This window comes from Desmodus rotundus, chromosome 9, assembly GCF_022682495.2.
Source record: "Desmodus rotundus isolate HL8 chromosome 9, HLdesRot8A.1, whole genome shotgun sequence".
In the NCBI taxonomy this organism is placed as follows: domain Eukaryota; kingdom Metazoa; phylum Chordata; class Mammalia; order Chiroptera; family Phyllostomidae; genus Desmodus; species Desmodus rotundus.
In genome coordinates, this window is record NC_071395.1 from 26,701,647 (window position 1) to 26,728,814 (window position 27,168).

At 35.0% G+C, this 27,168-nt stretch overlaps 1 protein-coding gene across 3 annotated transcripts in view; it reads right to left on the reverse strand.

Moving 5' to 3' along the window:
• GLRB (glycine receptor beta) overlaps positions 1-27,168 on the reverse strand; it is an 86,568-nt gene that overhangs the window by 14,373 nt on the left and 45,027 nt on the right. For all 3 annotated transcript variants that reach the window (XM_053910990.2, XM_053910988.1, XM_053910991.2), the window contains 5 exons: positions 17,370-17,476; positions 15,462-15,529; positions 1,877-2,106; positions 1,689-1,771; positions 21-161 (listed from right to left, as the gene is read on the reverse strand). In XM_053910990.2, the coding sequence (XP_053766965.1) occupies positions 21-161; positions 1,689-1,771; positions 1,877-2,106; positions 15,462-15,529; positions 17,370-17,476 (629 nt within the window). The remainder of the gene's footprint in view (positions 1-20; positions 162-1,688; positions 1,772-1,876; positions 2,107-15,461; positions 15,530-17,369; positions 17,477-27,168) is intronic.

Consider the following 27,168-nt stretch of genomic DNA (forward strand, 5'->3'; position numbering starts at 1 on the left):
ATTTAAAGACTGTTACTTACCAGTGCCTTTATAGTATTTTGTACAGTTACCATATTCAATATCCTCCTTTTTAATATCAAATTGAGGCAAGGCAATTTTTTCTAACTGAACAGGATCCCCTGACTGCCAGATAAATCGTAAATCATCAGTTGTGTAACCAACTATAAACAAAAACAAATAAAAGTATTAGTTTGAAATATAATTATTATGCTTTCTTAGTATTTTAATAATTCAAATATTAAACAACAAAATGATATGAAAGTGGGACTTAAATGAAATTGTTGTTAAACTGTAAAGAGGTGAAATCTATAGCCACTGATAAAAATATTAGCACAAAAGTTAAAGATAGTTGGCTTAAAGAAAGAACAAATTAAAATAATCAGCATATTGCAAATAGTTAAAATCCTAGTGTGTCATATAAAGTGGTACATTGTGTCAGAATTCTGAAATGTCATCAGTAAAAGAAGTAATAAGTAAGTGATTCTAGCTTTCTAAATGTCTCCATGTACAATCATGTAATATGCAACCTGGAAATTTATAAAGAAATATAAGCACCAAAACATTGTTTTAAAGAAATCACTACAAACTTCCCTAGAAGAGTTGCATCGCCACAGCAAAGCGATAAAACAGCCCCTCCAGTGGACACCATGGTAGCACACTGAAGCACAGGTTTTGGGCATGAGTAATGTGGCTACAATTCAAGGATCAAAGGGGTTTGACAGCATATAGTAACCTACTGTTCAACACTAAGGTGTATATATTTTTAAAGAGATACTTTAGTTCTTCTGATGATAGAAAGGAATATAAATGTATAGTTGGACTTTTTATAAAAACACCCAGGCACACATATGTACCACACATATACCAAAATGGACATATACACGACACTGACATCTGCAAAATCTCACTTTATAGTTAGAAAGCAGTAAATGCTGCTCAAATTTAAGACCCTGAATCTGTAATTAAAAAAAAACAGCAAATAATCACTAAGTAACTTTAAAATATATCATCCAGCAAGCATGTGCAAGATATTTTACAAGGTTATTATTGTTTACTCTTTGCAGAAATAGGTTATGGTATATTCATGTTAAAGATTCCTTACATTAGTGTTAATTTTTTGAGTTTTATTTATTTTGAGTTTTATTTATTTTGAGTTTTATTTCCAAAAGGTAGTCATCATAGCAAATTAATGTTTTAGAGATAATCATTTCAATGAATACATTTGGTGCATATATTATAAACTAAAAACAATCATAGAAACAAAAATACAATTTTTTAGAAAATGATTTTTATACATCCATAGAAACTGAATGCTTGGTAGGATTTAGAGAATATTTTTTAATGTTTTTCAAATTTTCTGATCTAAAAATATAGCTTTAACATCAAAAAATTATTAGGAGACCATTTTCTCCTTTACCTTGCCTACATTACTAATTCAAATGAAGATGGCAATCGGAAAAAATTAGAAATGTACACCTGTATCAATTTAATTGGAATCAAAAACTAGTACCAAAAGGATTTGTTTTATATGAATTAATATAGTAAAAGATTAACTACTATTTTCCTAAATAAATTAATGAGTTCTTGTAATCAAAATTTGTTATCTAAGATATTAGTATTGTAGAGTGAATTGCCTAGACATTTTAAACATTGTATTCTTATAGTCACTTAGGGTCTCATTTACGTACAGCTCTCAAGTTGCATTTTGCAACGTTGTGTATCCATGGGAAACAAGGTCAAGTCCAATGGGCATGAGAGAGTAATAGATAACCTGAAAGTAGAAGGAGGTTGTAGAAGTTATTTGATATATTTCTCTGTGATATACTGGTTTTAAAAGGAAAATATAAACGTACAAATAACAAAGATAAAAGAGTACCTCATGCTGACAAGGACATCTCCATCCCGAAAAATAAAGAGGAGGATGTTTTCCTGGGTTACATCATGGAAATTGGCACTTTTTTCATTTGCAAAAAATAAATCAGGTTTCCACAGACATTTGTACATGGTGGGATCCACGGTCAGCGCATCCGAGCCCCGAAAATCACTAGGGAGCTTCAGCCTGGGATCATTCCATTTTTGTCGCAGGAAGATGTTAACTCTATAGTCCTAGAAAAAAATATGTGTGCAGAAATGTGTTTGTTGGTAGTTTTAAGAATGTATTCAGTGCCAGAAAATAAAAGGCTTCAATGGTTAGCAGCAGAAATATTTTTTCTCTTCTAACATTAACCAGGATCAAAACAGCCTGGTCGTTAAGAATAAAGAGCTTTATCAGAAGTACAAAAAGACCCTTGTGTCTATTTTACTGCTCTCTACAGACATTTCCATAGCACTTGCTAGCTCAAATGTCAGAATATAACTTTACCAGTAATTGCTTGACCTTTATATAAATGCCAATTATACCAGTTGGTTAAGTGGTGTTATCATAAAAGCATGAGAACTGCTAAACATTACTGTTATTCTTCCCCAAAAAGCATAATAAAATTTAGCTAAAAATAGATAAGAAGCCAAGGGAAAGTATTTCTACTTGTCTTTTACTAAGCAGCAAACTACAAAAGTAATATACATGTACATTATATGTCATAGAATATATTTCTGAGAAGGAAAAAGCTATCCTTGACCACTCCTACATGTGAATGATTATAGACAGAGTATGAGATAATCTAATGAGACTTGGATTATGCAAAGCAGACGAGAGCACATGCAACATTTTATGTTATATTCAACTATGGTAGGGAAATGTTTTGAAATCTACTAAGTCATAGATAATTATACTTCAGTTTCTTGTCTATCTCCAAATGTTTAAATCTTAAAACATTGTAAAAATTAGATGATATAGATTTTAGAACATGTGCACATGTTTAATACCTTAGTACATTTTACATTTGTCAGTGAAATGGGGCTTTGGCACACATTGGGTTGTTAGTATACGGAGTCAAACTCAGCCTGGAGGCATCAGGTTCAGGTCTTTATTTGATTTTAATTCTATATGCTGAACTCAGAATGTGCACAAAAATGTTCTAGGTATAAATTGTATTGGGCTTCAGCTTCCTTATTTTCAATCATTCAAAATTCATAAGCTACTATTCTGTCTGTATACGTTTGACATAATCAAAATGAATTATAAATTTCAACTCAAAATCCAAATAATTAAATAGTAAGAGATGATAGTTCTTTTATTAACTAAGACCTAATATATTTCCATGTATGAAAAATTATGACATATATACACATACTTAATATATGTATAAAATAGAAAATGAAGCACTAGCAACACGTAATGACTCTAGAAAAGACTGGGGAATTTATTCTCCCTCTCGTGTGATCCTCAGACAAGGTGTAGTAATTAGCGAAGGTAAAGCACAATAACAATAAACATTTACTGAATTATAGACAGTGAAGTAAGATTTGATTTACCTACATCTTAAAGCTACTCTAAACTTGATGTTTATAAAAACTTCAACATATAATATGAGTTGATTCTTAAAAATCATCTGCAGATGGTTTTGGAGCGCCAAAGTCAAGTAAATTAAAGATTATATAAGCTCACAGTGAACCCATCTGTATCACTGGAAAAAATAAAGTTAACATTTTCCAAACCAAATGAACATGGAATCAGAGAGGGAGTAAGAGAGGCCTAAAACCCTAGAAAATGAGGACCTACGATTCACACTACATAAACTTTTTTTCAAACTGTACACATATCTTAAAATTTCTAATAGGACTTCATATCCAACTTTGATTGTGACAACTACAAAACTTAAGTCAATCCAAGACAAAGGCCTATCCATCTACCTCCCATGGTGAGCCTTCCAGTAGACACAGTGGTGCTTCCTGCCAAAGTTTCCATCCATTTCATGTAAATATGCACAGCCATCCACTTGCGAAGAGTCATTAGGTTCTGTCATTTTCTAATAAAATACCAATTATGCTACCTTAGTTAACTAACACACGTGGTTGATATTACCTGACATTACTTCGAGCACTCAGCAGCAGTCAATTTCAAATTATTTGCCAAAAATCTTCTGGTAATGATCTGCCAAAATTATTGGTGTTTTCAAATTATGCACACTAAATATTATTTATCACCTGTAAATATTGTGCCTTATTAAGGAAAATCATCCAAATTATATCTTTAAAGTGATATTTAAAATATGCATTTGCAATATTATGATAGAATACTATATCTTTAACTTATTATCAAGGGTCAGTATAAAAAATAACTATATGTGGTTGCCCATGTATCTTGTATACGCTTGTTATTAAAGCATGGCCCCTCATTTGGGTCACTGACAAATTCTTCATTATTTAACTTTTCATTTGTTTATATATGTATTACTATAATATCATTATATGGGTATTTACCATTGTTAGGCATTTTTTTGGCCTAAGGGCTTTACAAAAATACAACTGTTCCTCAGTTTATGCTATGGAAAGGCTCTCCTGATGCTCCTGTATGCTTCCTATTACTGGAAAGTAAGACTGAAGTATGGTTTTCTTTCTGTCTGGCAACTAGGGAACTGAAAGCTAAATCCTATGGCCAAATGAATAATTTATCTCTCAGATCCTAGTATGACTATCACTGTATGACTCCTACACGTTAGTACTATGTATTGGGTTGGCCAAACAGTTCATTTGCTTATTTTCCATGTGATGGCCCTAGTGGCACTTAGTTGTCTTTAACTTCATTTGAAACAATTTTGTTAGATTGTATTTTGACAGCTGTCATATCAGCATACATTTAAAAAAAACTTGTCAAAATTGGTGAATTTTTGTGTGGCCATTTTAATATTGAAGATGAAAAAAGTGACATTTTCAGCATATTATGCTTTATTATTTCACGAATGGTAAGATTACAATTGAAACACACACACACAAAAAAGATTTGTGCAGTATATGGAGAAGGTGCTATGACTAATCGAACATGTCAAAAGTAGTTTACAAAATTTAGTGCTGGAGATTTCTTGCTGGATGATGCTCCACTATTGGGTAAACCAGTTGAAATTGACAGTGATCAAATGGAGACATTAATTGAGAACAATGAATGTGCTACCATGTGGGAGATGGCTGATATGCTCAAAATATCCAAATCAATAAAGATTTTGGTGAAAATGAAAAAATGTGTCTTTTATTTTATGGGAAAACCTATACAGACTGTTGGCCAATGCAATATGTGTTCCTTGTTACTACTTTTATATACCTCAAATCATTTCTAGAAATAGGGATGGATGAAAAAGAAAATGACAGGTGAGAGGTTGTCGGTTGCAACAAATGCACCACACTGGTGTGGGTTTTGATGGCGGGCACTGTGCATTTGTGGAAATAGGGTGTGTATGAGAACTCTGTACTTCCTGCTCAAGTTTGTTGCAAACCTAGAACTGCTTTAAAAATAAAGTCTACTGTTAAATAGTGAAAGCAAAATATACTATAAACAAAGTGAAAGGAAATAAACACAAAGTTAACAAAAAGTTATCCAAGAATTGGAGATAAGGCCAAAAGATTACTGTTTGCCCTTCCAATGTCCTACATTGTCCAGGAATCCCACCTGAGGGTTGAATGTTCTCCAGAAAAATGTAACATTCTTTGATTTTCTTTGATTAAGTCCTAGACTCTGTAAAGTTATATAACTTATAGAAGATTGATAAATTATAAATGATGCAGATGAGTTCTGTCAGGTATAAGTATGTAAACACAGTATGTAAACTCCATGAGCTGCCATAGTAAGTGCTAAATGAGTGTTTCTTCTCATTAGGATATATCCTTTATTTTGTTCTTATTCTCTTATAGTGTTGACAATAGTGATCCATATGCTTTTGCCTCCAGGAAACCCACATATAGTTTAATGCGTTCGGTCTGCTCTCATCTGAGCAGTACAGCCTAAAAATTGTTCCCAATAGGAATCCACTCCTAGGTCCAAGTCCTGAAACAGTGCTAAAATGTGTTTTTTAAGCACTTCCTGAATTCCTCTTGTTTTTAGCATACTAGTGTAAGCTCAATATACCACATTAGCTTTGAGTTTCTACTATAATCCTTTTTTAAAATTTTATCTTTTAGTAAATCTCCAGAATTACATTTCTATGAGCATTACTGAAAAACTGGAAATTGCTTACTTTGTTATATCATTCTTGATCATTATGTCTCATTATTTAATTATGAAAATGTCTCAAAGATGCTTTTCTATTAGTTATATAGGTATATACTATTATGATTCAATACAAGTTATAGCAAGCCTATATATCTTTTAAGAATGTATTAACATTTTGCAACATAAATTAATAGTCTGGGTTGAACACCCATTAAAAGATAAAAGCTCATTAGTATGCCTTGATTAATGTCTCATGAGAGTTTCTAAATGATAGGTAGTTATTGGCATTTCAAATGTTCTTTATTAGATTATCTTTGAAATCTATTTATTTTCATTTTCAAGTACTCAATCACAATAATTATAGTTCTATCATTTATTTTGCAATGAACAAATTCCCATTAGAAAGAGACTTATTTTATCAATGGGAAATTACTTAATTGTGTTTTAGAGAATTGGCGACAAATACTACTCATTGCTTATTCCAAATAGCACAGTATTAGTCATTATCTGAAAAATGGATGGTCTCCAAAATGTTCAGTACCAATTAACACTCAAATTAAACTATTTCTTCAAGGCAATAAAACATTTCACAACAAGACATTAAAACTGATTAAATTTCATTAATGATACTTTTAATATTAAGAATACTTTATTTGTATTCTGTACTGTTTTTAGGATAGCTCTTCTGGCTACTTTCAATTTTTTTTACCTAACTCTCACATATGCAACTTTAACTCATTTGTTTTCTTTACATCATGATAAAAAATTAGCATTCAGTGAGCTAAAGGAGATCAGCTCTCACAGCATCTGGCAGCATTATAATTAAAGTTCTGTCAACGGAGCTGTTGTAAGCCTGGTTTCAAAAGAATTTAAATGCAGTGGTTTGCTGGTTAGAATTTTCATGGAAGAACTGTAAGATAACAACATATCAGGAAAAATTTCTGGATTATACTTAACAGTTTTGCTCAATATGTCATTTTAAGGCTTTTAGTTAAACATTATTGAATTATACATTATGGATAATTAAATTTTTCTAGACCTATGCCAATATTCCATTTTTGCTAGGAGTGCCTGCCTGGTGATGCGATGCTGCACACTGAAATATACTCTCCATGTGAGCAGCAGTCAGCTGACTCGTCTATGTAAAAATGGCCTAACATACTTCTGGTAAATACAAGAAATAAAGCAATGACTTCTGTGATATTTTGACAGGTTAGGATATTTGTCTAGTATTATTCACACCTTTAATTTTTTTCTATATCAGCTGATAACAATGACAAATTACTGGAAGGAGAAAATAAAACTTGGATATTTCTCATTCTTCCTATTGCCTAATATGGTAATTTACTTGTGATGTTTAATCAAGAAAGCTTCTGAAATAATAAAGGTAGGAGAAAGAAAGTAAAGAGGAAAGTATAAATAACAAAGAGTGTTATTCTTCATTTTAAAGTAGATACACTAAAAAAGTAACTTTTACAAGGAAAGGATACAGACATACCAAAAACATAGATTCTCTTTCAAATCTTTGTTATTATGATTTACTTTAAAGAATGAGAGTTTTCAGTAATCACTGAATACAAAACCACTTTGTATTCAAACCACTTTGTTATTTTGGCATTTCTATAAATTGAAAAAGTGTGTGTGTGTGTGTGTGTGTATACATACATATATAATATGTATATATGTATATATATACCCATAAAGTATATATATATGCATATATATAAAGTGCATATATATGCATACATATAAAGTGTATATTTATATAATGTTTATATATATGTATATATATTCACATAATTCTCCAGCAGCATTTGAGTGTTATTATATATAATCAGATAATCCTCCAACAGAATTGAGGAGAAAAAATTTAACAAGTATTCATCAGCATATGTATTAGTTTCCTATTGCTGCTGCAACAAAATGACCAAATACTGAGTGTCTTAAAACACCACGAGTTATTATGTTATAGTTCTGAAGTTCAGATCATCAAAACCTGTTTCACTGGGCTGAAGTCTAGGCATTGACCTCAGGGCTGCTTCTTGCTGGAGGCTCTGAGAAGAGAGTCCATTTCCTTGCTTTTTCATCCTCCAGAAGCCACCTGCATTCCTTGCCTTGTGGCCTCCAGCTCATATCATCCAACTTCATCCTGTCTTCATCGCATTTACTAATACTGACTCTGACCCTCCCGACCTTTGTGATGATTCCAGGCCCACTTGGACAATAAGGATAATCTCCCCCATCTAAGATCCTTAGTTATATCACACAAAGCCTCTTCTACCATATAAAATAACATCATAGGTTCCAATAATGGGGGCATGGACATCTTTGGGGGACCATTACTTAGCCTACCACAGGGTACAAACCCTGAAGATAAATAATATGAGGAAAAATAAATATAAAACCATTTTAATGCTGCGTATCAAAGACAGAAAATAGAAAAAATGCAAACAAACCCAGGGTGGGGCAAGAGTAGGTTTACAGTTGTTCATATGGAAAATAATACAGTAATTAATGAGGAATAGCGCAGGAATAAACTGTGTGCCATGTGCTCACAACTGTAAGCTTACTCTTGCCCCACCCTGAATGTTTAATATTACTCTATAATAAATGAGATAATGCTGAAAAGTCAATAACAAAAACAGCAAAGTACAAAAAGTACTAAAACTAGGACAAGTTCTAAGGAAATAAATTTAAATTTCTATATAGAAGCAAATGTAGAAAATAAAATTGTTTTTAAAACAACAGAGATGAGTAATTGCCAAGGGCTAGAATTAAGCTCTGTTAGCTGATTTCAAATATGATTATTCTTTCTTGACAGACACAACTGTGTTGCTCAAAAAGAGCTGAAGTCTGTTATTAAAACAAACCAAAAAGTAACGTGGCAGAAAGGCACAGAAAGTCTGACAGGATCGTGAGTTGCAGTGAAGTAATAATTTAATTTAATTACAAAGCATGCCTAAACCAAAGAGAGAGAATGGATTATAAAAATAAGCTTTTATTTCCATGAAAGAGCTCTTATGATTTCTGGTGAGATAAAGCGCCTGTGTATAGATTGTTACAAAGAACCATAATACTCATTTCTTCCCATGAGTGCAATAGTTCACGCTTTCTTTTTTATTAAATTTATTGGGCTGTCACTGGTTAACAAAATTATACAGGTTTCAGGTGCACAATTCCACAACACATCATCTGCACACTCTATTGTGTGTTTGCCCTCCAAGTCTAGTCTCCTTCCATCACCACTGATCCTCTCTTTACTCTCCCTCACCTCTCTTCAACCCCTCTCCCCAGCAATCACTATATGGTTGTGCTTCACATTTTCAATTATGAAAAATCATACTGATTTAAGCCAAAGGTAATAATTGAATGAAAAAATTAACAAATATGGGGTCTGGAACAAATAACACCCCTTTTTATTACAAAATCATATGCATGCAATTCTGTAACATAATATCACAGCCATATGACATTTTAGTAGAAATGTTCGAATTAAAACTATAAATTATTACACCCATGTTACTACCCTACCAACCACACTCAAGCAGGCGTTACATCTGCCAGACCCTGTGTAATAAACATAACTGGAGAGTAGATGCCACCTAACGAACCATTCTGCTCACTGTTTTTAATTGAATTTATTGGGGTGACATTGGCTAATAAAACCATACAGGTTTCAAATATACAACTCTATAACACATCATTTGAATACTGTATCATGTGCTTACCACCCAAAGTCAAGTCTCTTTCCGCCACCACTTATCATTTATCCCCCACTATTCCCTCTGGCACTTTTCCCCACCACCCTTTCCCTCTGGCAATCACCACACCATTGTCTGTGTCTGTTTTTTGTTTGTTTGTTTGTTTAACTTAAGTGCTTCACCTTTCTCATTCACCTCCCAGCACCCCTTTCCTCTGACAGCTGTCAATCTGTTCTATGTATCTATGCATCTGTTTCAATTTTGTTTCTTAGTTTGTTTTTTTTTAGTAGATCCGGAAAAGAAGTGAAATCATGTGGTATTTGTCTTTCTCTGAGTGGCTTATTTCCCTTAGCATAATATTCTCTAGATCCATTGATGCTATCCCAAAAGGTAAGATTTATTTCTTTTTTATGGTGCTAGTTTTCCATTGTGTAAATGGATCAGCTTTTTCATCCACTCGGCTCCTGATGGTCACTTGGGCTGCTTCCATATCTTGGTTATTGTAAATAATGCTGCAATGAACGTGGGGAGGCATATATTCTTTTGAATTAGTGTTTTGGGCTTCTTCAGATATATGTGCAGGGGTGGAATCGCTAGGTCATAATGCAGTTCCATTTTTAATATTCTATATTAAAATTTAATACTCTATTCTAATATTGAGGAAATTCTCTACTGTTTTCCACAAGGGCTGCACCTGTCTGCATTCCCACCAACAAGGCACAAGGGTTCTCTTTTCTTCACATCCTTGCCAACATCTGTTGTTTGTTGATTTATTGATGCTAACCATTCTGACAGGTGTGAGGTGATATCTCATTGTGGTTTCGATTCGCATCTCTCTGATGATTAGTGACATTGAGCATATTTTCATATGTCCATTGGCCATCTGTATGTCCTTTCTGGAGAAGTCTATTCAGGTCCTTTTCCAATTTTTTAATTGGATTGTTTTGGTTTTTCTTTCTTTCTTTTTTTTTTTTTTGGTGTTGAGTTTTATAAGATCTTTATATGTTTTGGAAATTAACACCTTATCAGATGTGTTATTGGTGAATATGTTCTCCCATTCAGTAGGTTACCTTTCATTTTGTTGATGGTTTCCTTTACTGTGCAAAAGCTTTTTGGTTTGATATAGTTCCACTTGTTTATTTTTTCTTTTGCTTCTCTTGCCTGAGGCAGATGTATCAGAAAAAATTATTGCTAGGAGAAATGTCTGAGATTTCATTGCCTATGTATTCTTCTAGGATTTTTATGGTTTCACAACTTACCTTTAATTCTTCAATATATTTCTAATTTATTCTATTGTATGGCTTAGGTGGTCTAGTGTCATTTTATTGCAGGTGACTGTCCAACTTTCTCAACATATTCAAATGTTTTTTGAATATACTGTCTTTACTACATTGTATGTTCTTGCCTTTTTTGTCAAATATTAATTGACCATAAACATGTGGGTTTATTTCTGGGCTCTCTGTTCTGTTCCACTGATCGAGATGCCTGTTTTTTATGCCAATACCATGCTGTTTTGATTACTGTGGACATGTAGCACAGTTTGATATCAGGTAGTGTGGTGCCTCCAATTTTGGTCTTTCTGAAGAATACTGGTGCTTTTGGGGTCTTTTGTGGTTCCATATACATTTTTGGAATATTTCTCCTATTCTTGTTTTGAATGCTGTTAATTCAGTTGTCACAACTAGTAACATGTAAACTGATAACATTAGAAGTGACTGTTCTAGTAACTTCAAATTAAGATGATTACATTTATTTAACAATTTTGTTGATGCTACTATTGATGTCAGTAAATACCACTTACAGTATTAATAATGATACCTTACAAAAACATAAAGCTGTAGAATGTGAATGAATAAATAGATATGAGAAAGAGAAACTATAAAGCTCTGAAATGAATTGTTAAAACAGGCTGAAGGCACATATGACCACAGAGGTATGAAAAAGCTGAGGAATATCAACATGGCTGAGTTTTCCTCCCCTACACAATTATGACTTGTGAATAAATCTGAGATTCCTTTTAGTTTAGCTGGCAATAGTTAGCATTTGAATTAAAAAAAAAGCAAATAAGCAGGAAGGAATGTTTTCCGAGTAGAAATGGTTAAAATTTCCTGACAACCATGCCAATGCTTATAACCTTGTTTGCTTCCTTGTTTGATGATCAGCTCTGTACAATGGAAGAACAGGTTGTTCTCTCCATTCAGAAGCTGCCCCATGTCTGTCAGCTCCCTGACTTGGAGCTATTCATGTTACCTCCACCCCCAAGCTATGAGATCTCCATTTTCCTTTCTGGAATAAATTGCCAATTGAGCTAAGAAGGTTTGAACTGGAGATAAAAGTGTTGGGCAATATTAAAACTTTCTAAATTGTAAGACCTCCTTTATTTTAGCAGATGTTTGTAGGAGAAATTTCTAGGGGACTATTTATAAATGAAGCCACAACTGTATAATGCAGCTACTAATAAATAGTTCATTTTCTTTAGGATGAGATTTTATTGTGAACTATCACATTAATTTGAAGGTGCATAAAAATCAAAGTCACCATTACGGAGAGTTACTATGCCAGGCAAAATACTTTATTGTGTTTTTTGCTTTATTTTTGTATTTTTTCCACTCTTTTTTAGGGTATAACATATCAAGTACACAATAGATTTTAGCACAAGCCTGTGCTAAATAGATTTTAGCACAGCTCACAATACTACCTACATGTTGTTTCCATGAACATATATCCAGTATTTAGAGAAAACTATTGCTCTCTATTTTTCCAAACTCTTGTTTGTGTGGTTTATTTTATTTTGTTTTTAAGAAAAATCCCCTCTGGTTATTACATAAAAGACAAGATATATCAAATGCTGGCAGGAATGTGGAATAAAGGGAACCATTATATACTGTTGGTGGGAATGTAAACTGGTACAATCACGATGGAAAACAGTATAGAGGTTCCTCAAGGAATTATAAGTAGAAGTAACACATGGTCCAGCAATCCCACCTGTGATTATACGAAGTGAAAAATTCATTCTCTAGAATAGATATCTGTATTCCCATGTTCACTGCTGTGTTATTTACAATAGCCAAAGCATGGAGTCAACCTAAGTGTCCATCAACAGATGGATGGATCAAGAAAATGTGGGGTGTGTATGTGTATATACATTGTATATATACAGTTTTATGAAGATGTCTTAGCTTAGATGCATTTTTTCCTCCTTAGAAGACATCTTAGTGTTAACTACGTGTCTATAGTAGCGTGTGCCTTTCCTAACCATTAAACAAGGGTCAGCCCGTTTGTTTATTAAAAGACTGAGCACATCTATAAAATGTGACAGCCTCAAAAGACCTGTCTATAATATACTGTTTTGTGGGGGTGTAAGAAGTAAACATTACCAACAGCAAAAAATAATAATTGTGGTAAGTCTATATGTAAGTCCGTATAATGAAGACAGTGCCTAATCTGAACCTTTAGATTATAGCTGTACAACTCAAATTGGAAGGCGGCAAAAGAAACAGCAAACACAAATAATCGTTTTCTCTGGATAGAGGCCTCTCAAATTAACACTCTGCGATAATAACATTATCCAGTCTGTCATTTAACCAAACAAATGTTCAACATGCATTTATTATTTAAAATTTTTCTGCCAATTGTTTTATGGCTTCTTTGACTCACTTTGTGCTCAGCAAATAGCAGAATTTATTTGTCCATCTATTCAATCAATATTAGCTAGTATAAGAAATTGCATATTTATGTGTTCACTATTTATTTGGTGCCTTTTGTCATCTGTATCTTATGGAAAATTACGAAGTAGAATACGTTATTCCTGACTTTAAGGATCGTATAGTCCATTAGAGAAAAAAGAGAATACACACACAAAAGAAGCCTTCATATTTAATTAGCAAATAAATCATAGAAATGGAAGCCTGGACTGGAAAGAGGGCACAGAGTAAGTCTGAGAAGCCAGTAATCTGTAAAAACGTTGTCCCTATTTTAACACTCCTTTCTCCCAGGTGTTTTCAACTTGATATAATCAAATAACTATTGATGAGACCTAGAGAAGTTTAGATTTCTCATATTGGGAAGGCAATTCAATATTTATTACATAACAGATACATTAATGATACATACTATTCTATGACACATGTAGCCTTCATCTAAATGGAAAAAATATCCTTGCATTAGTTGTCCTCAAATGCAAAAGAGAGTTGAGGGTGTTTCCTGCAGGCTCTAACATCTTGCCGTGCTGGTTTAGGCTGAGTATGGCGGTGCCGTGAAAGGTAAAACAGAGTACGGAGGAAAGCGCAGAGACTGAATAGCTGCCCTGAAAGTTTCACCTTGAGGAAATGACTTCTCTTACTCTTGCAAAGTGAAGTGCTTTGATAGACTAATCATATGTTCAATTAATGAGTGCTAGACTAGTCTTCTGAGTGATAGATGGTAATTTATATTATATTTCAGAGCTGACTTCTGCTGATCTGTACTGTGTGTCTATGTCATTTAGGTGAACTAAAAAGTCACTGAAAGTGAATTTTGGACTTGATTCCAAAACCTTTTAAATAATTCTCTAAAAACGTTTACACATTGCCTAAGAAAATCAGTTATTCAGGGGCTAAATACATGCTTCTATAAAAAAAAATAAATGACATTCTCATCAAAATCATGGATAAAAATAGGCATTATAATTTAAATGCAGCATACAGTTCCTTTTGTAATATACTACGCTCCTACTAGGAATAAAGGAATAGTTTTACTCATTGTTTCTCTAGTCTGAGATATTCCCTGAATAACTGTATTGTACTCTGACCATTATTACTAGGCTTTCAACCCACACCTTATATTATCACTTAAAAAACCATCTCAAAAAAAAATAACCTGAGCCTTCTTTCTCCCACCTGAAGTATCATTTCAGCATGTGGTTTTTCAAAAATAGGCACAAATTTATATTGTAAAACATTGAAAAAGCAAGTAGACTTCCCTGAATGTCCTCTGAGAAGCTGGGGGGAATTACATCATCTACCACTCAGAAAATCTACTCATGCCATTCAGCTGTCTCTGTCTCTATAGAAGGTGCCGCACCTCACAGAGAGCAGCTACTCCTGAAACCTTTCTTTTCCGTTCCTTCAAGATGGCATCTTGTCTGTCCCTTCTTCCTATTCTCCCTTTTCCCTTCTCCCTTGCTCTTTCCCCCATTGCATAATATTTTCAGGAGCTCCATGGCCATATTTTATGAAGATCAATTTTGCTTTTCACAGTCCTCTGCCCCACACATCACAAAATTAGCCCAACAGAGAAAACAAAGATCCTCCTCAGGAAACTGGAAGAAAACAACTGTCAACAGTCAAACGTTTTCAATGCTTACACATATGGGCATAGTGGGGAAAATAGGTTGCCCCAGAGTATTAAATGCATAAATACTTTTTCTAGGTGGTATCCAATTAATTGTTCAGAGTGAGTATGGTAATTTTTCAAGTCTCCAAGTTTTAATGCAGTATGAAGACTACATTTGAATTATAGCATTACTCAGGCACTGGAATTGCTAGCTTAACCTTGGAGCTGGGTTACTTTATACCAGGAGAGAGCGTGCATTTCTTCTGTAGAGTCACTCAGTGCTTTCCACCTCTAATATTACTCCTTTCACTATGCTCTAGTTTAAACTTTGATAATTAAGAATATTAAATTAATTGTAATCTTACCATTGTGGTCTCTTGAATAGATCCAAAGCTGTTGATAAAAATGTTGACTACTACATCAACAGGAATACCTGTGAATAAAAATGAAGGATATATTTAGTGGCTGTAATAAACTTGGTCAGAATCTTCATATTTCAGGGTTTATGCATTTGATTTTTATCTTTTTTGCCCCAGTCCTCATGGATATAAAATTATAAATCAAAGGTTTTAGTATATCATGTTCACAAATACTGATAATGTATTTTTAAAAATAGGGGTAATTACACAAATAAAAAATGAGTTAAATTGTATTTTGTTATTTTCCCAGAAATATTTATCGTTAAATTGTAAAGACTCTGAGAAAATACATTTACTTTTCAAAATAAACTGACAACCAAAATAGAAACAGAGGCATGAACACATGGAATTGCCTGACAACTGCCAGAGGAGACGGGGATGGGTGGACCAGATGAGAAAAGACAAGGGATCAGTCAAAGAACATATAGGCTTAACTCATAGATGCAGGCAGTAGTGTGGTGACGGCCAGAGGAAAGGAGGGACAAGAGTTGGGGAACTTCAGGAGGGCAAAGAGGGGGTGGAATGGGGACACCTGTAATGGTGTAAGAAATAAAAATAAAAAATAAATAGATTTAGTTGATGCATTTACTTTAAGAAAATGTAAATTATCCTTTACAAAGCATCATTTAAAAATATGGTTTAAGTTTTTGAAATTTTATAATCATCTGAAATTCTTACTTGAATTAGTAAAGCAATATTCAATAACTTGTTCATACAGTTACTATATTTTTATTTCTCATTCATGCAGACTCAAAGTTAATCAGACATATAACAGAGTCATTATACAGATTTTTGCCTGACCTTTTGGAAAATAATTTGAAAGTTCATGGAGTGAGAACTAAGGTATAATGTTGCAAATTTCTTTCTTGCCTCTTTTTTTCTTTACTCATTGTGGGCTGCTGGTTGGGCTAACAAAGGGAATATGTGAATTTAGCCTTTCAGCCACATAACCACCGACTGATGAAAAACAGGTGGTGAATCAATACATGGTAGACATGTGACAATCCAGACCATGGCTGTTGTTGAAAGTAACTGAGCAGGTTCTGGTAATGAACAAAAATCCCTGTTTTTACAACATAGTTGTATAACTTCAGTTGACTAGAAGCAGCTGCAGACTTTTTTTTTTTCTGTGAAGGAAAAAAAAATCAAGCTTTATAATGTTAATCTGATCTACATTAATACCTGTCCCAGCTCTACGATCTTCTCATGACTTTTATAGCAAGTATGGATTTTGTTCTTGAAAGCTCTGGTAAACAGTAATATTTTGTTGGGGTAAAATCAATCCATGTTGTAGAAAACACAGTCCCTTTTATTCACACAAGTTAACTTGTTTTTAAAAACCACATGGCCATCTTTTTTTTTTTTCAGCAAAAGTGTAGAGGGAAATTTTTTTTTATCAATGTGAAAGGCTAGAAAACAGTAAAAAAGAATCTAAATACACATCAGAACTGTTCTCTACCCCTAAATGTGTAGGCGGTCAATTTCCTACAAACTGTAACTTCAGTGTCTGTGAATGAAAGCCAGCTCTGCAACCAGAGCTTAAATTTTAAATCACTAAAGTTAAGAATACTAAGTACTCAGAAAACCTAGTACAGAGGTTAGTCTGTTAATTCATGATATTTCCTTTTTTAAAAAAAAAAAACTGGAAACCATATAAAACTATTAGAATTAATGTTTGGCTTATTTTTTGAACACGTTTAATATTACATTGCTCTGAATCTAAGAACATTCTGGAAAAGTTACATATTAATTTGAAATAGTATTAAATTTCGTAAATAAAGGCTTTCATGCAGATAGAATTCATTTTTGAACTGCACAGAATAAAGCTATTTGCAGGTGTGGGGGGGAACAAACCTTTGAAATTTGGTCTTATCCGGGGATCATAACTGACCAGTAGCCTGTTCAAGATGTTGCTAGTGGAGTTGGCAGGGACACGGGCAAGGTCTTCTGCTGACTGCTGGCTGTAATAGAAAAAAAAAATGAAATGCTGGTAAGAATGTATTTTTGGAGACAAATCTACAGTTATAGAATGGTGTTTCCAAATAGAAGTAGGTGAAAAGTAGAAGACATTGTCAGCAGCTCACAAAATACATATGTGTCATAAGATATGAAAACCAACAAAAAATTACTTTAGCATTTAATTTTGCCAGATGAATGAAACACTGTCCTAGTACTCCAAGTTACTTTCCTTTTTAAAAATTAAGCAGACATCTTACTTGTCCTGAAGCTACCTGCCATAGAAATCTAGACAAGCACAACGGGAATGCAGACAATGAGAAGAGCAAAAAAAGTTTTTGAATAATGTATTATATTTAGTCTTCTGCCTAAGCAAAGGAGTATGTGAATACCATAAGATGGCTAGAGAGATAGTCTAAGAATTCAAAAACAATCCTGCTGACATTTATAAAATATTTCCCAAGAAATGCACAATGAATGTTCTCATTGAGTTCAATATGTTGGGAGGGGGTGTGAAAACAAATATACTAATAAAAGAAATCTTATTTAAAATAGAGTTGAGAAGCCCTGTAGGGGGAGCTCTCACACAAGTACCACTTCTTGCTGCCAACCAAACCAGCAGGAAGAAGGGAGATAATTATTTCAGCAAGGGAGGACATTTTTCATGGAGGAATTTTATCTCCTGCTTTTATGGAAAGGAAGGAGGATCTGTCCTTGCCCTACCTGCAACACACTAACGCCCAGTTGCAGCCTGTGAAAAGCCACCACAGACTCTAACTCCTTTTCTCCAGGGAACAGTTTTCCCAATTTCCTAAAGCTAATAAAAGCTAGCCTTCCCTTTATCTCTTTGGACTAGCCTATGGTTCACCATAGCTTGCTTGTCCCAAATGAAAATTCTCTGCTATTCCCAAGTAAACTCAACTGCCAGTAAAATAACTGGCTATTTTCATTTTTTGAGAAATGAAATTGGTCAAAAGGAGTGTCTGTTAGCAGATCAATTAAACAGGGAAAAATACAGAGCTATAAAATACAACTATCTTTATCCGTATATATTTGCTGTCAACTAAAGGAAAAACTGCCATATTTTTCTATTTCAATTAACTTTGAACAATGAAGCTTGACTAAAATGGTAGTTGCTTGAGAATACTTAAAAACACACATAATTCATTGGAAGCCAGTGGAAAATGTTTGGTTGTTTATGGTTTGTTTTACCACTCACAAAGTCTTATCATATAATCATTTTCCCAATACAAAAAACATCCATGAGAATCACAAGGAACATTAAAACTGTATTTGGAGCATCTAACACTATCCATTCTGTATTGATATAGTAAAAGTATCAACTTCATAAATTATATTAATTTATATGAATCAAACTCAGACGTATTAGCTATATAGCTTTGTTTTGAATTACCAACTCTTACCTATCAGGCAATTCTGTTTTGACTTAATTATTATACAACTTGCTGATAAGATACAATCACTAAGGTGAGATATAACCAATATTATAAAAGTTATGAAAAATATAAAATGTTGCAGATTATTTAGCATTTTATTTTTTAAAAAAGGTCTTATAATGTTTTTCTTTTTTAAGATTTATTTATTTATTTTTAGAGAGAGGGGAAGGGAAGGAGAAAGAGATGGAGAGAAACATCAATGTGTGGTTGCCTCTCACACGGCCCCCACTGGGGACCTGGACCACACAACCCAGGCAAGTACCCTGACTGGGAATTGAACCGGCAACCCTTTGGTTCACAGGCCGGCGCTCAACACACTAAACCACACCCGCCAGGGCTATATAGCACTTTAAAATTGTTTCTTATGGTCTTACCAGCTTCAGTACCACAGTTGCAGGGAATTGGGGACTGGCAATAAGATTTCATTTCATTGTAGGTGAAATTGTAACCTCTTTAAAGCCAACTGCCATCCCTTATCAAAGATACCAAACTCTAAAGAGAATGAGGGGATGGTGGAAAACTGGATATCAGGATGCAAATAGGTATTCAAACCCATTTACAAGGTTTCTCATTCATGGGATGAAAAGAGAATTACAAAATATACTTCTATTGGTTCAATTAAGGAATGCTATTATTGTGCCTCTTAACATAAAGCCTTTCACAAGTATGTATCTCCCTTCTAAGCAATGAAATGACCAGACAACATAAAGACAATTACACTAGTTTTTGTAATAGAGAAATTTCCAGCTGATTTTTTTCTCCCAGCTATGAAGCATGGAAGAATGTGCCACCCTATGATATATCTCTTTGGCATAAGGATTATTTTGAGCTAAAGGCACTTGAAAAACAGCAAACACTAGGAGAAGCTTTCTCAAAACTCTCTTTATCTGCCTAAAAACAGATCCTCCAAAAGGAAGTCAATTGTTATAGATCTCCTCCATGGAGTTTCATTAACTAGAAAGACTGACTTTTATCACTGTAGAGGAGACTAGAAGTGGACATCACACCAGACAAACTTTGTCATAAACTATCATACCTCCTATTTTCCTAGTAGCTCATTTATCTATTCTAATATATATGTACATGCACACACACATGTGCACATGGTCATGCACATACATACACACGTATAGGTGTGCACATGTGTGTATACATACATGTGTGCAGATACATTGTACACACAATGTATTATGCATATATGTATATATGCATGATATGTATGTGCATGTGTGTGTGTGTATTCTCCTTAACTAGTCTACATTCCTCCTCCTCTCCACCTATTAAGATGATATATAAGCTCTCAAATCTCACTACTTTTGGGGTATTCATTTTCTCTGCTGTGATACCCCTGTGCATGTAATATTAAAAAATAATGTTTGAATACTTTTACTCCTGTTAATCTGCCTGTTTCCAGTTTATTTACTAGGCCTGGCTATAAGCTGTAAGCTGTGTCAATCAAACCTATTTTTAGATGTTCTCATTCATTACCAAATTTTATCTTTCCTCCATTCATTGCCTCAGAATAAATCCCCCTTCCTGGAGTACTGTAACTTCCACTCTTTATTGTACTCATCTAATCCCAGCCCATCCTTCAATACTGACGCTAAAATCTAGCCTCAATCACCCTGCCTTACTGTAATGAACACAAACTGATAAATATACACTGGCAATATTCTGAAGCTTCTTTTCTTATCCATGTATATAGCCAACACGACTGGATACAGACAGTATACTTCTTGACGAAATCATGACTTCTACATTTTTGTAATCCCTTGTACAGCTTACACAGTATCAGATACACACTGGTCCACTCATTTCCATCTGCCAGGTCTTTAACTAGACTTCATGCTCAAGATAGCTGCGCGCCTCATGGCAGTAGCAGTTACACTCATCGTTTCCAGATGCAAAAGAGATTTCTTCCTGTGCTGTCCTTTCAGGAGAAAGGACTTATTTTTTTCCCTCTCAGAAGCCTTCCAGCATTGGACGTTGCTGAACCAATCACTGGCGGGGAGGAAGAAACAGTCATGGCTGGCTCAGATGATGGTCTGGTATGACATAGATACCGACGAACCAACCATCTTGTCCATTACATTCTCTTCTTTGATAATCACGAAAGAAAGTATATCAAATATGCGATAGGCCCTTTTATTCTTATTTGTGTCAATGTCTTTTCATGTCTCTGATGCAGGTAAGCTGATACAAATATTTAACCAACAGTTCGCCTTTTTTTATATTAGCATTTTAGAGATATTTTAAAATTTAAGTAAAATTCCATGTAGTTTATATTCATGAATTTAGGGATCTTTGCCTACCTTAAAAATCATGTTCTTAGCTTAGTTAATACTAAAATAAACTTAAAGTCATCTCTACATATTAAAAGACATTTAAAGAGCCTAAATAACTATGCCACTTTCTTCCAAAGAGTCAAAACAATTTGCATGTAGCATATTTTTACTATATGTGCACATTATATCATCTTATAATTTAGAAAAAGATCAGCATTATTTATACAAAGTAAGCAGGAATGAGAAGAGTTAAATGATTTCAATGCCTTTCACTATTAAAGTCTTTATATTCTGAATCTCAGTCCAATGTTTCATCCATCTGATTATGCCATTTTATTTCAAGAAATCTATCAACAATTATGATATTATTATAAAACAGGATTTATTTCATGGAAATGTGATATTAATTTAAGAAAATAACTTACTCTACTCGGGCAATGTGATCAAATGACTAGAGAAAATAACGTTTTATATCAAAAGCCTTTTTACAACCAGTCTTCTTTTGTTCAATTGCCTAAACTTGAACCAAAGTCATTACTAATATGCAAAGTTATGCAAGGAATGTATCAGGCTGTATAGCTGTATGATGTAATGTTTTCCAGTGCTAAAGGAAAAATCCAGGAATTTCTTTCCAAAGGGGAAAGCTCAATTTTCCATGTAGAACGTTCATATATTTACATGACCCTTTAGTGACCACACTGCGCAGCTCCATTCCAGAACTGGTGTGTGTGAGTATATTGTCCTAATCTCCTCCCTCACACCAGGAGTCTGACTTGAAAGGGATTGTGGGATTATTTTTTCCAAGAGTTATAAATGCTACAGCAATGGTCAAAGGTCTTCTTGGGCCTGAATGCAGTATGGCCATGTCCACAGGAGCGAACAGGGCATGGGACCTGCAAAACTTTCATGGACATGAACTGAACGAAGCAGGCACAAAGCAGCGAGGAGCGAGCAAGGTACACATATGTAAAATATATGGGTGGTGTTATTTCTCCTCTGTACTCTGGGGCAGTGATTCTTTCCCTCCTTTTTAGGTTATAGACACCACTGAGAATCTGATAAAAGCCATGTTTTTCCCCGAAAAAGTGCAGACGAAGTTTACAATGCTGAGGGCTCCTAGACCTGCGGACCACAGGCTAACTCCTTCATGTAAACAAATGCTGGTATCCTCACCTAAGAGATGATTAAAAAAAAAAAAGAAGTCAGGCATCTTGTAGTGACAAAAGCAAGCTCAGAGGAGTGGAAAAAAAGAGAAGATGAAAATATGATAAAGGGATGAAGAAGCCAACTGAAAGAGCTCCCAACGGCCAAACTTGAAATGATTTGAGCAATAAAATAAAGTAGTATTGGTTTATATTATCAACTATAAAATAAAACCCATAGACCTATGCTTCTCCAAAATGCATACCCCCATTCTAATTATAAGAAAAACATCAGACAAATCCCAACTGAGTGACGTTTCACAAAGTGCCTGACCAGACCCCTCAAAGCTGTCACGGTCATGAAAACCAAGGAAGGCTGAGAAACTGTCACAGCCAGGAGGAGCCTAGGGGGCATAAAGACCAGCACGATGTAACACGTCCTGAACAGGGTTCTGGAACAGGGAAAAAAAAGGGGACATTAGGTAAAAACTAAGGAAATCTGAATAATGTATGGACTTCAGTTAATAATGATGTGTCAACATTGGTTCTTTAATTGTAAAGCATGTACCATACAAATGTAAGATGTTAATAATAGGGGAAACTAAATACAGGATACTTGTGAATTGTGTACTCTGGGCAATTTTTCCATAAATCTAAAATGGTTCTAAAATTGAAAAGTATATTTAAGAAAAAGAAAAGAGCAGACAGTCAAAGACTGTAAAAGACCCCCTCACCAAAGAAGATGTACAGATGGTAAATAAACGTACGAAAAAGATGCTCCAAGTTGTAGGTCACCAAAGAGATGCAACTTAACAATGATAAACTACTTCAGGCCTATTAAAATGACCACAATCCAGAACACTGACAACACATACAAATGAGAATGAAGGGCAACAGGTACTCTCATTCATCGCTGGTGGGAACGCACAATGGTACAGCCACTTTGAAAGACCATTTGGTGGTTTCTTACAAAACTACACATACACTCATCCAGCAATCTTGCTTCTTGGTATTTACCCAAAGGAGATGAAAACAATGTTCACACACACACACACACACACACACACACACACCCCTGCACAGAGATGTTTATAACAGATTTATTTGTGACCGCCCAAACCTAGAAGTAAACAAGATGTGCTTCAGTAGATGAATGGATAAGTAAACTGTGGTGCATCCAGACAATGGAATATTATTCAGGGTGAAAAATGGATGTGCTAACAAGCCATGAAAAGACTCGGCGAAACAGAAATGCATATTACCAAGTGCAAGAGCCAATCTGAAAAGATTACATACTATACGATTCCAAATATATGACATTCTGGAAAATGCAAAACTATAGAGACAGTAAAAAGATCAGTGGTTATAAGGGGTGGGAGGGAAAGGGGAGAGGAATAGTCAGAGCACAGAGATTTTTAAGGTAGTGAAAAATACTCTTCTAGGTAATCAGACAGATAAATAGTCACATAAGGACAACTATTTTATATATTCCGGTAAAAAACTCAGTCAGTAGTTATTTATGTATCCAGATAATTGAGGGGTTATTTGTTTTATATTTTCCTAACTATAATTTATTATTACCTCTCTTAATAGTCTCTGCATTTTTCCATTCTGTTTTTGCACATTAAATTATGAACAGAAGGTTTATGAATACAGCAAGTGATACCTTTTACATGATTCGTTGAGTTTAATTTGTTTATATTTATTTGAAAAGAATGTGTTTATGGGTATATGTGTATGTGTGTGGCAAAGTCTGTTATGTTATTATAGGCCAAGAATCATAATTAAAAACAGTGTTCCACAACATTCATTTTCTTTATCCCCCGCCCCTGTTGGGCTTAAGGATTTTTTGGATCCTGTAGAAACATTTTCAAATCTTGTCTAACTTCAATTATGCAATTACATCATTCATGGCTCAAAGAAAAATGTTTCTCACAAAGTAGAAACATCTATTTGGAGAGATGCTGGAGTTTAGATAATAGCAATTTCCAAATCTCATTAAAGGCTATAATCTTTTTTTAACTTCCTATCACATGTGAGATTACTTGTCCTATGAATACTGTAAGTACCTTCTATTTATACGGTGAGTTTCTCAAACAGTGTAAAACACTATACATTCTCACTACTTTTCATCGGTTTGTTAATTTGATACAAATCTCATGACCTAAGGAATTAAACTTAAACCTCAATTCAAACCAAATGTTTACTGTTCAATTACTTTCCATACTACGCAGAAGTAGTATTACAACCTGGTCCAGCAAATAAAAATATACAGCAATACTTCTAACTCTGCTCTAACTACAGCTGGAATAGTACTTACCATTTCTCAATTTTCCGTGCATTGCACAAATATAAAATGTTTCTCTTCTCGCCTAATAGGAATGGTAATAAGATAAACCAACACTAACACACATAATAAAGTTAAATGTGGGTATAATTGAAGAAACACTAGTCAACAGACGGGTTGGTGTTCAATCTGCAGACAGACTGTGAGATTCCCATGTGACATTGGGCAAATCACTTACCCTCTTTGAGCCCTGGTGTCCTCACCTTTAAATCAAAAGTTTAAATGAGGGGATCCCTCCAATCCCATTTAGTCAGTAACCTGGCTCTACCTGCTGTGGATGCTGTGGTGCTGCCTGCCCCAGATGGTCCCTTCAGAACTGAGGCTGTTGCCAGGAATGCTGGCTGGTTAGGGGTCTGAGCTGGGTCTCTTCTGGAGTAGCATTCAGCTGAAAGAAGAGGTCTTGCCTTGGAGGCAACCCACATCCAAAAACGTTGTTATTGGGGATACAAGGGGACCTGAAGCCCTTTCTACTAATAGAGACGACTCTGAGAGGGTGCCCCAGCTTCTGGGCTCCCTCGGGCATCCACTGATGCTTCAGGTGCAGCCATATCATTCCTGTGTTTCACCCCGCTTTCCTTGCCTACATAGGTGTTCCAAACATAATCGCTTTCTGCACGTAAATCTTCATGTCAGAGTCTGTCTTGGAGAGAACTTAATCTACAATATCAACTAAATAAGATTCTTTAAAGAACAAAACTTATACAACTATCCATATGCTACGTTTCTCTTCTACATTAGTTATTCCTAAAGTCCTTTAAAAAAGTTAAGCTTTAACACATGCCATGCTCAATGCCATAGGGTGGTTATGCATTTAAAAATCCAACACAAATGTTGGTTATTCTGATAGAAAAGTGGTATTTAAAACTGGGTTCACATGAATTTGTCTAGTGATTCTCAGCTCTGGCTGTTCACTGAATTCACCTAAGAAGCTCAGCAAACTTCTGATGCCAAGCTCCACTCCCTGCTTCCCTCCAGGTTTAATTAGTTTGGAATGAGGCTCAGGCATCAGAATTTTAAAAGCTCCTCAGACGATTCCAGTGGTTAGACAGTCACTTGCCAGCAAAGAGAATTTACAGTGAGGAAAGCACATGGAATTAAAACATGAGCAGATGGGAGGGAAAAAATAAGCCAACAATTAAGACAAAGAATGAATGAGCCCAAGAAGAAGGAGGAAATCCAGAAGTGTGTGTCAACAGAACTCAAGAAAAGAGAATATATTATGGAAAGGTTGGTTAATGACCAAATGTCAGAAAGAGGTTGAGTTGAGGCCTGAAAACTGTCTGTGGGATTCAGCTTAAAGGAGAGCTATTTTCCAGCTAATTGAAAGACAGAAGCCGGGTGGGGGTAGAAAGAATAGTGAGTAGTAGGAAAAGAAATGGAGTGAGAAAGTACATCTATCGAAAAGTTTGACCAGCAGTGACTTCAACAACGTGGAATAGGAAACTCTGGACCCTCCTTTCCCCTGTGGACACACTGACTCAATAGCAGTGCCCAGGTCCATTCTCTTTGTCAGAAATGCAGAAACTAGGTGAGAGGCTTCTTCACCCAACCAGGTGCAACAAAACCTGTAGAGAAAGTAGAGACACACTCTCAGCATAGTCCCCAACCCTGGAACAGCACACCACCATAGCATCCACAGAACATCCTCAGTTCCCAGCTTCTCCCTGAGGACAAGCTTCACCCATTCTAACATCCCAGCTTTTCTGGGTGCTGCTCTAGAGACTGGGTTCTTTCTTTCCTGTTTTGGAGCAATGGTGGGGCCCAGTACGTGCCAGTCCACTGTGGACTACAGAGAACGAAGCAGTTGTTGGAACTAGCAGAGTTCACAATAGCTCCAGCCCCGCACCCTCAGTGCACAGCAGTTGGGCTGTAAACCCCAGTTCCTCCCTGCGTCTGCAGACCCATGGCACCAAATTCACAACAGCCACCTGTGTGTGAAAACAACCTAAATGCCCATTGACAGATGAATGGATTTTTTAAAATGCGGTATATGCATACATGGAATAGTATTTACCCTTAAAAAGGAAACCCTGCCGTACGCAACAAACTGGATGAACTGCGAGAGCATTATGCCAAGTGCAATAGTTCACGGAAGCACAGATATTTGCACTATTCTACTTCGCTGAGGTAGCTAAAATAGTCAAACCCATAGGAGCAGAGAATACCATGGTGGGTGGCGGGGGTGGGGAGGATATGAGGAGTCGGTCACTAACAGGTAACGTTTCGGTTACGCAGAGACAAGGAAGCCCCCGAGGTCTGCTGCGCAGCACTTGTGCCCACAGAAAACAGCAGCGCAACGTACCCAGGAAAGTCTGTTACGAAGGCAGGTCTCCTGTGAAGTATTCATACCACAAAAGTATTTTTTAATTAAAAAAATAAATAAGTTTGCTCTTTTCTTTTGGCTGAGCAAAATAACTATTTCCTTGAACTACTTGCATAGTTATTATTTGGAAGTAAAATGTAATT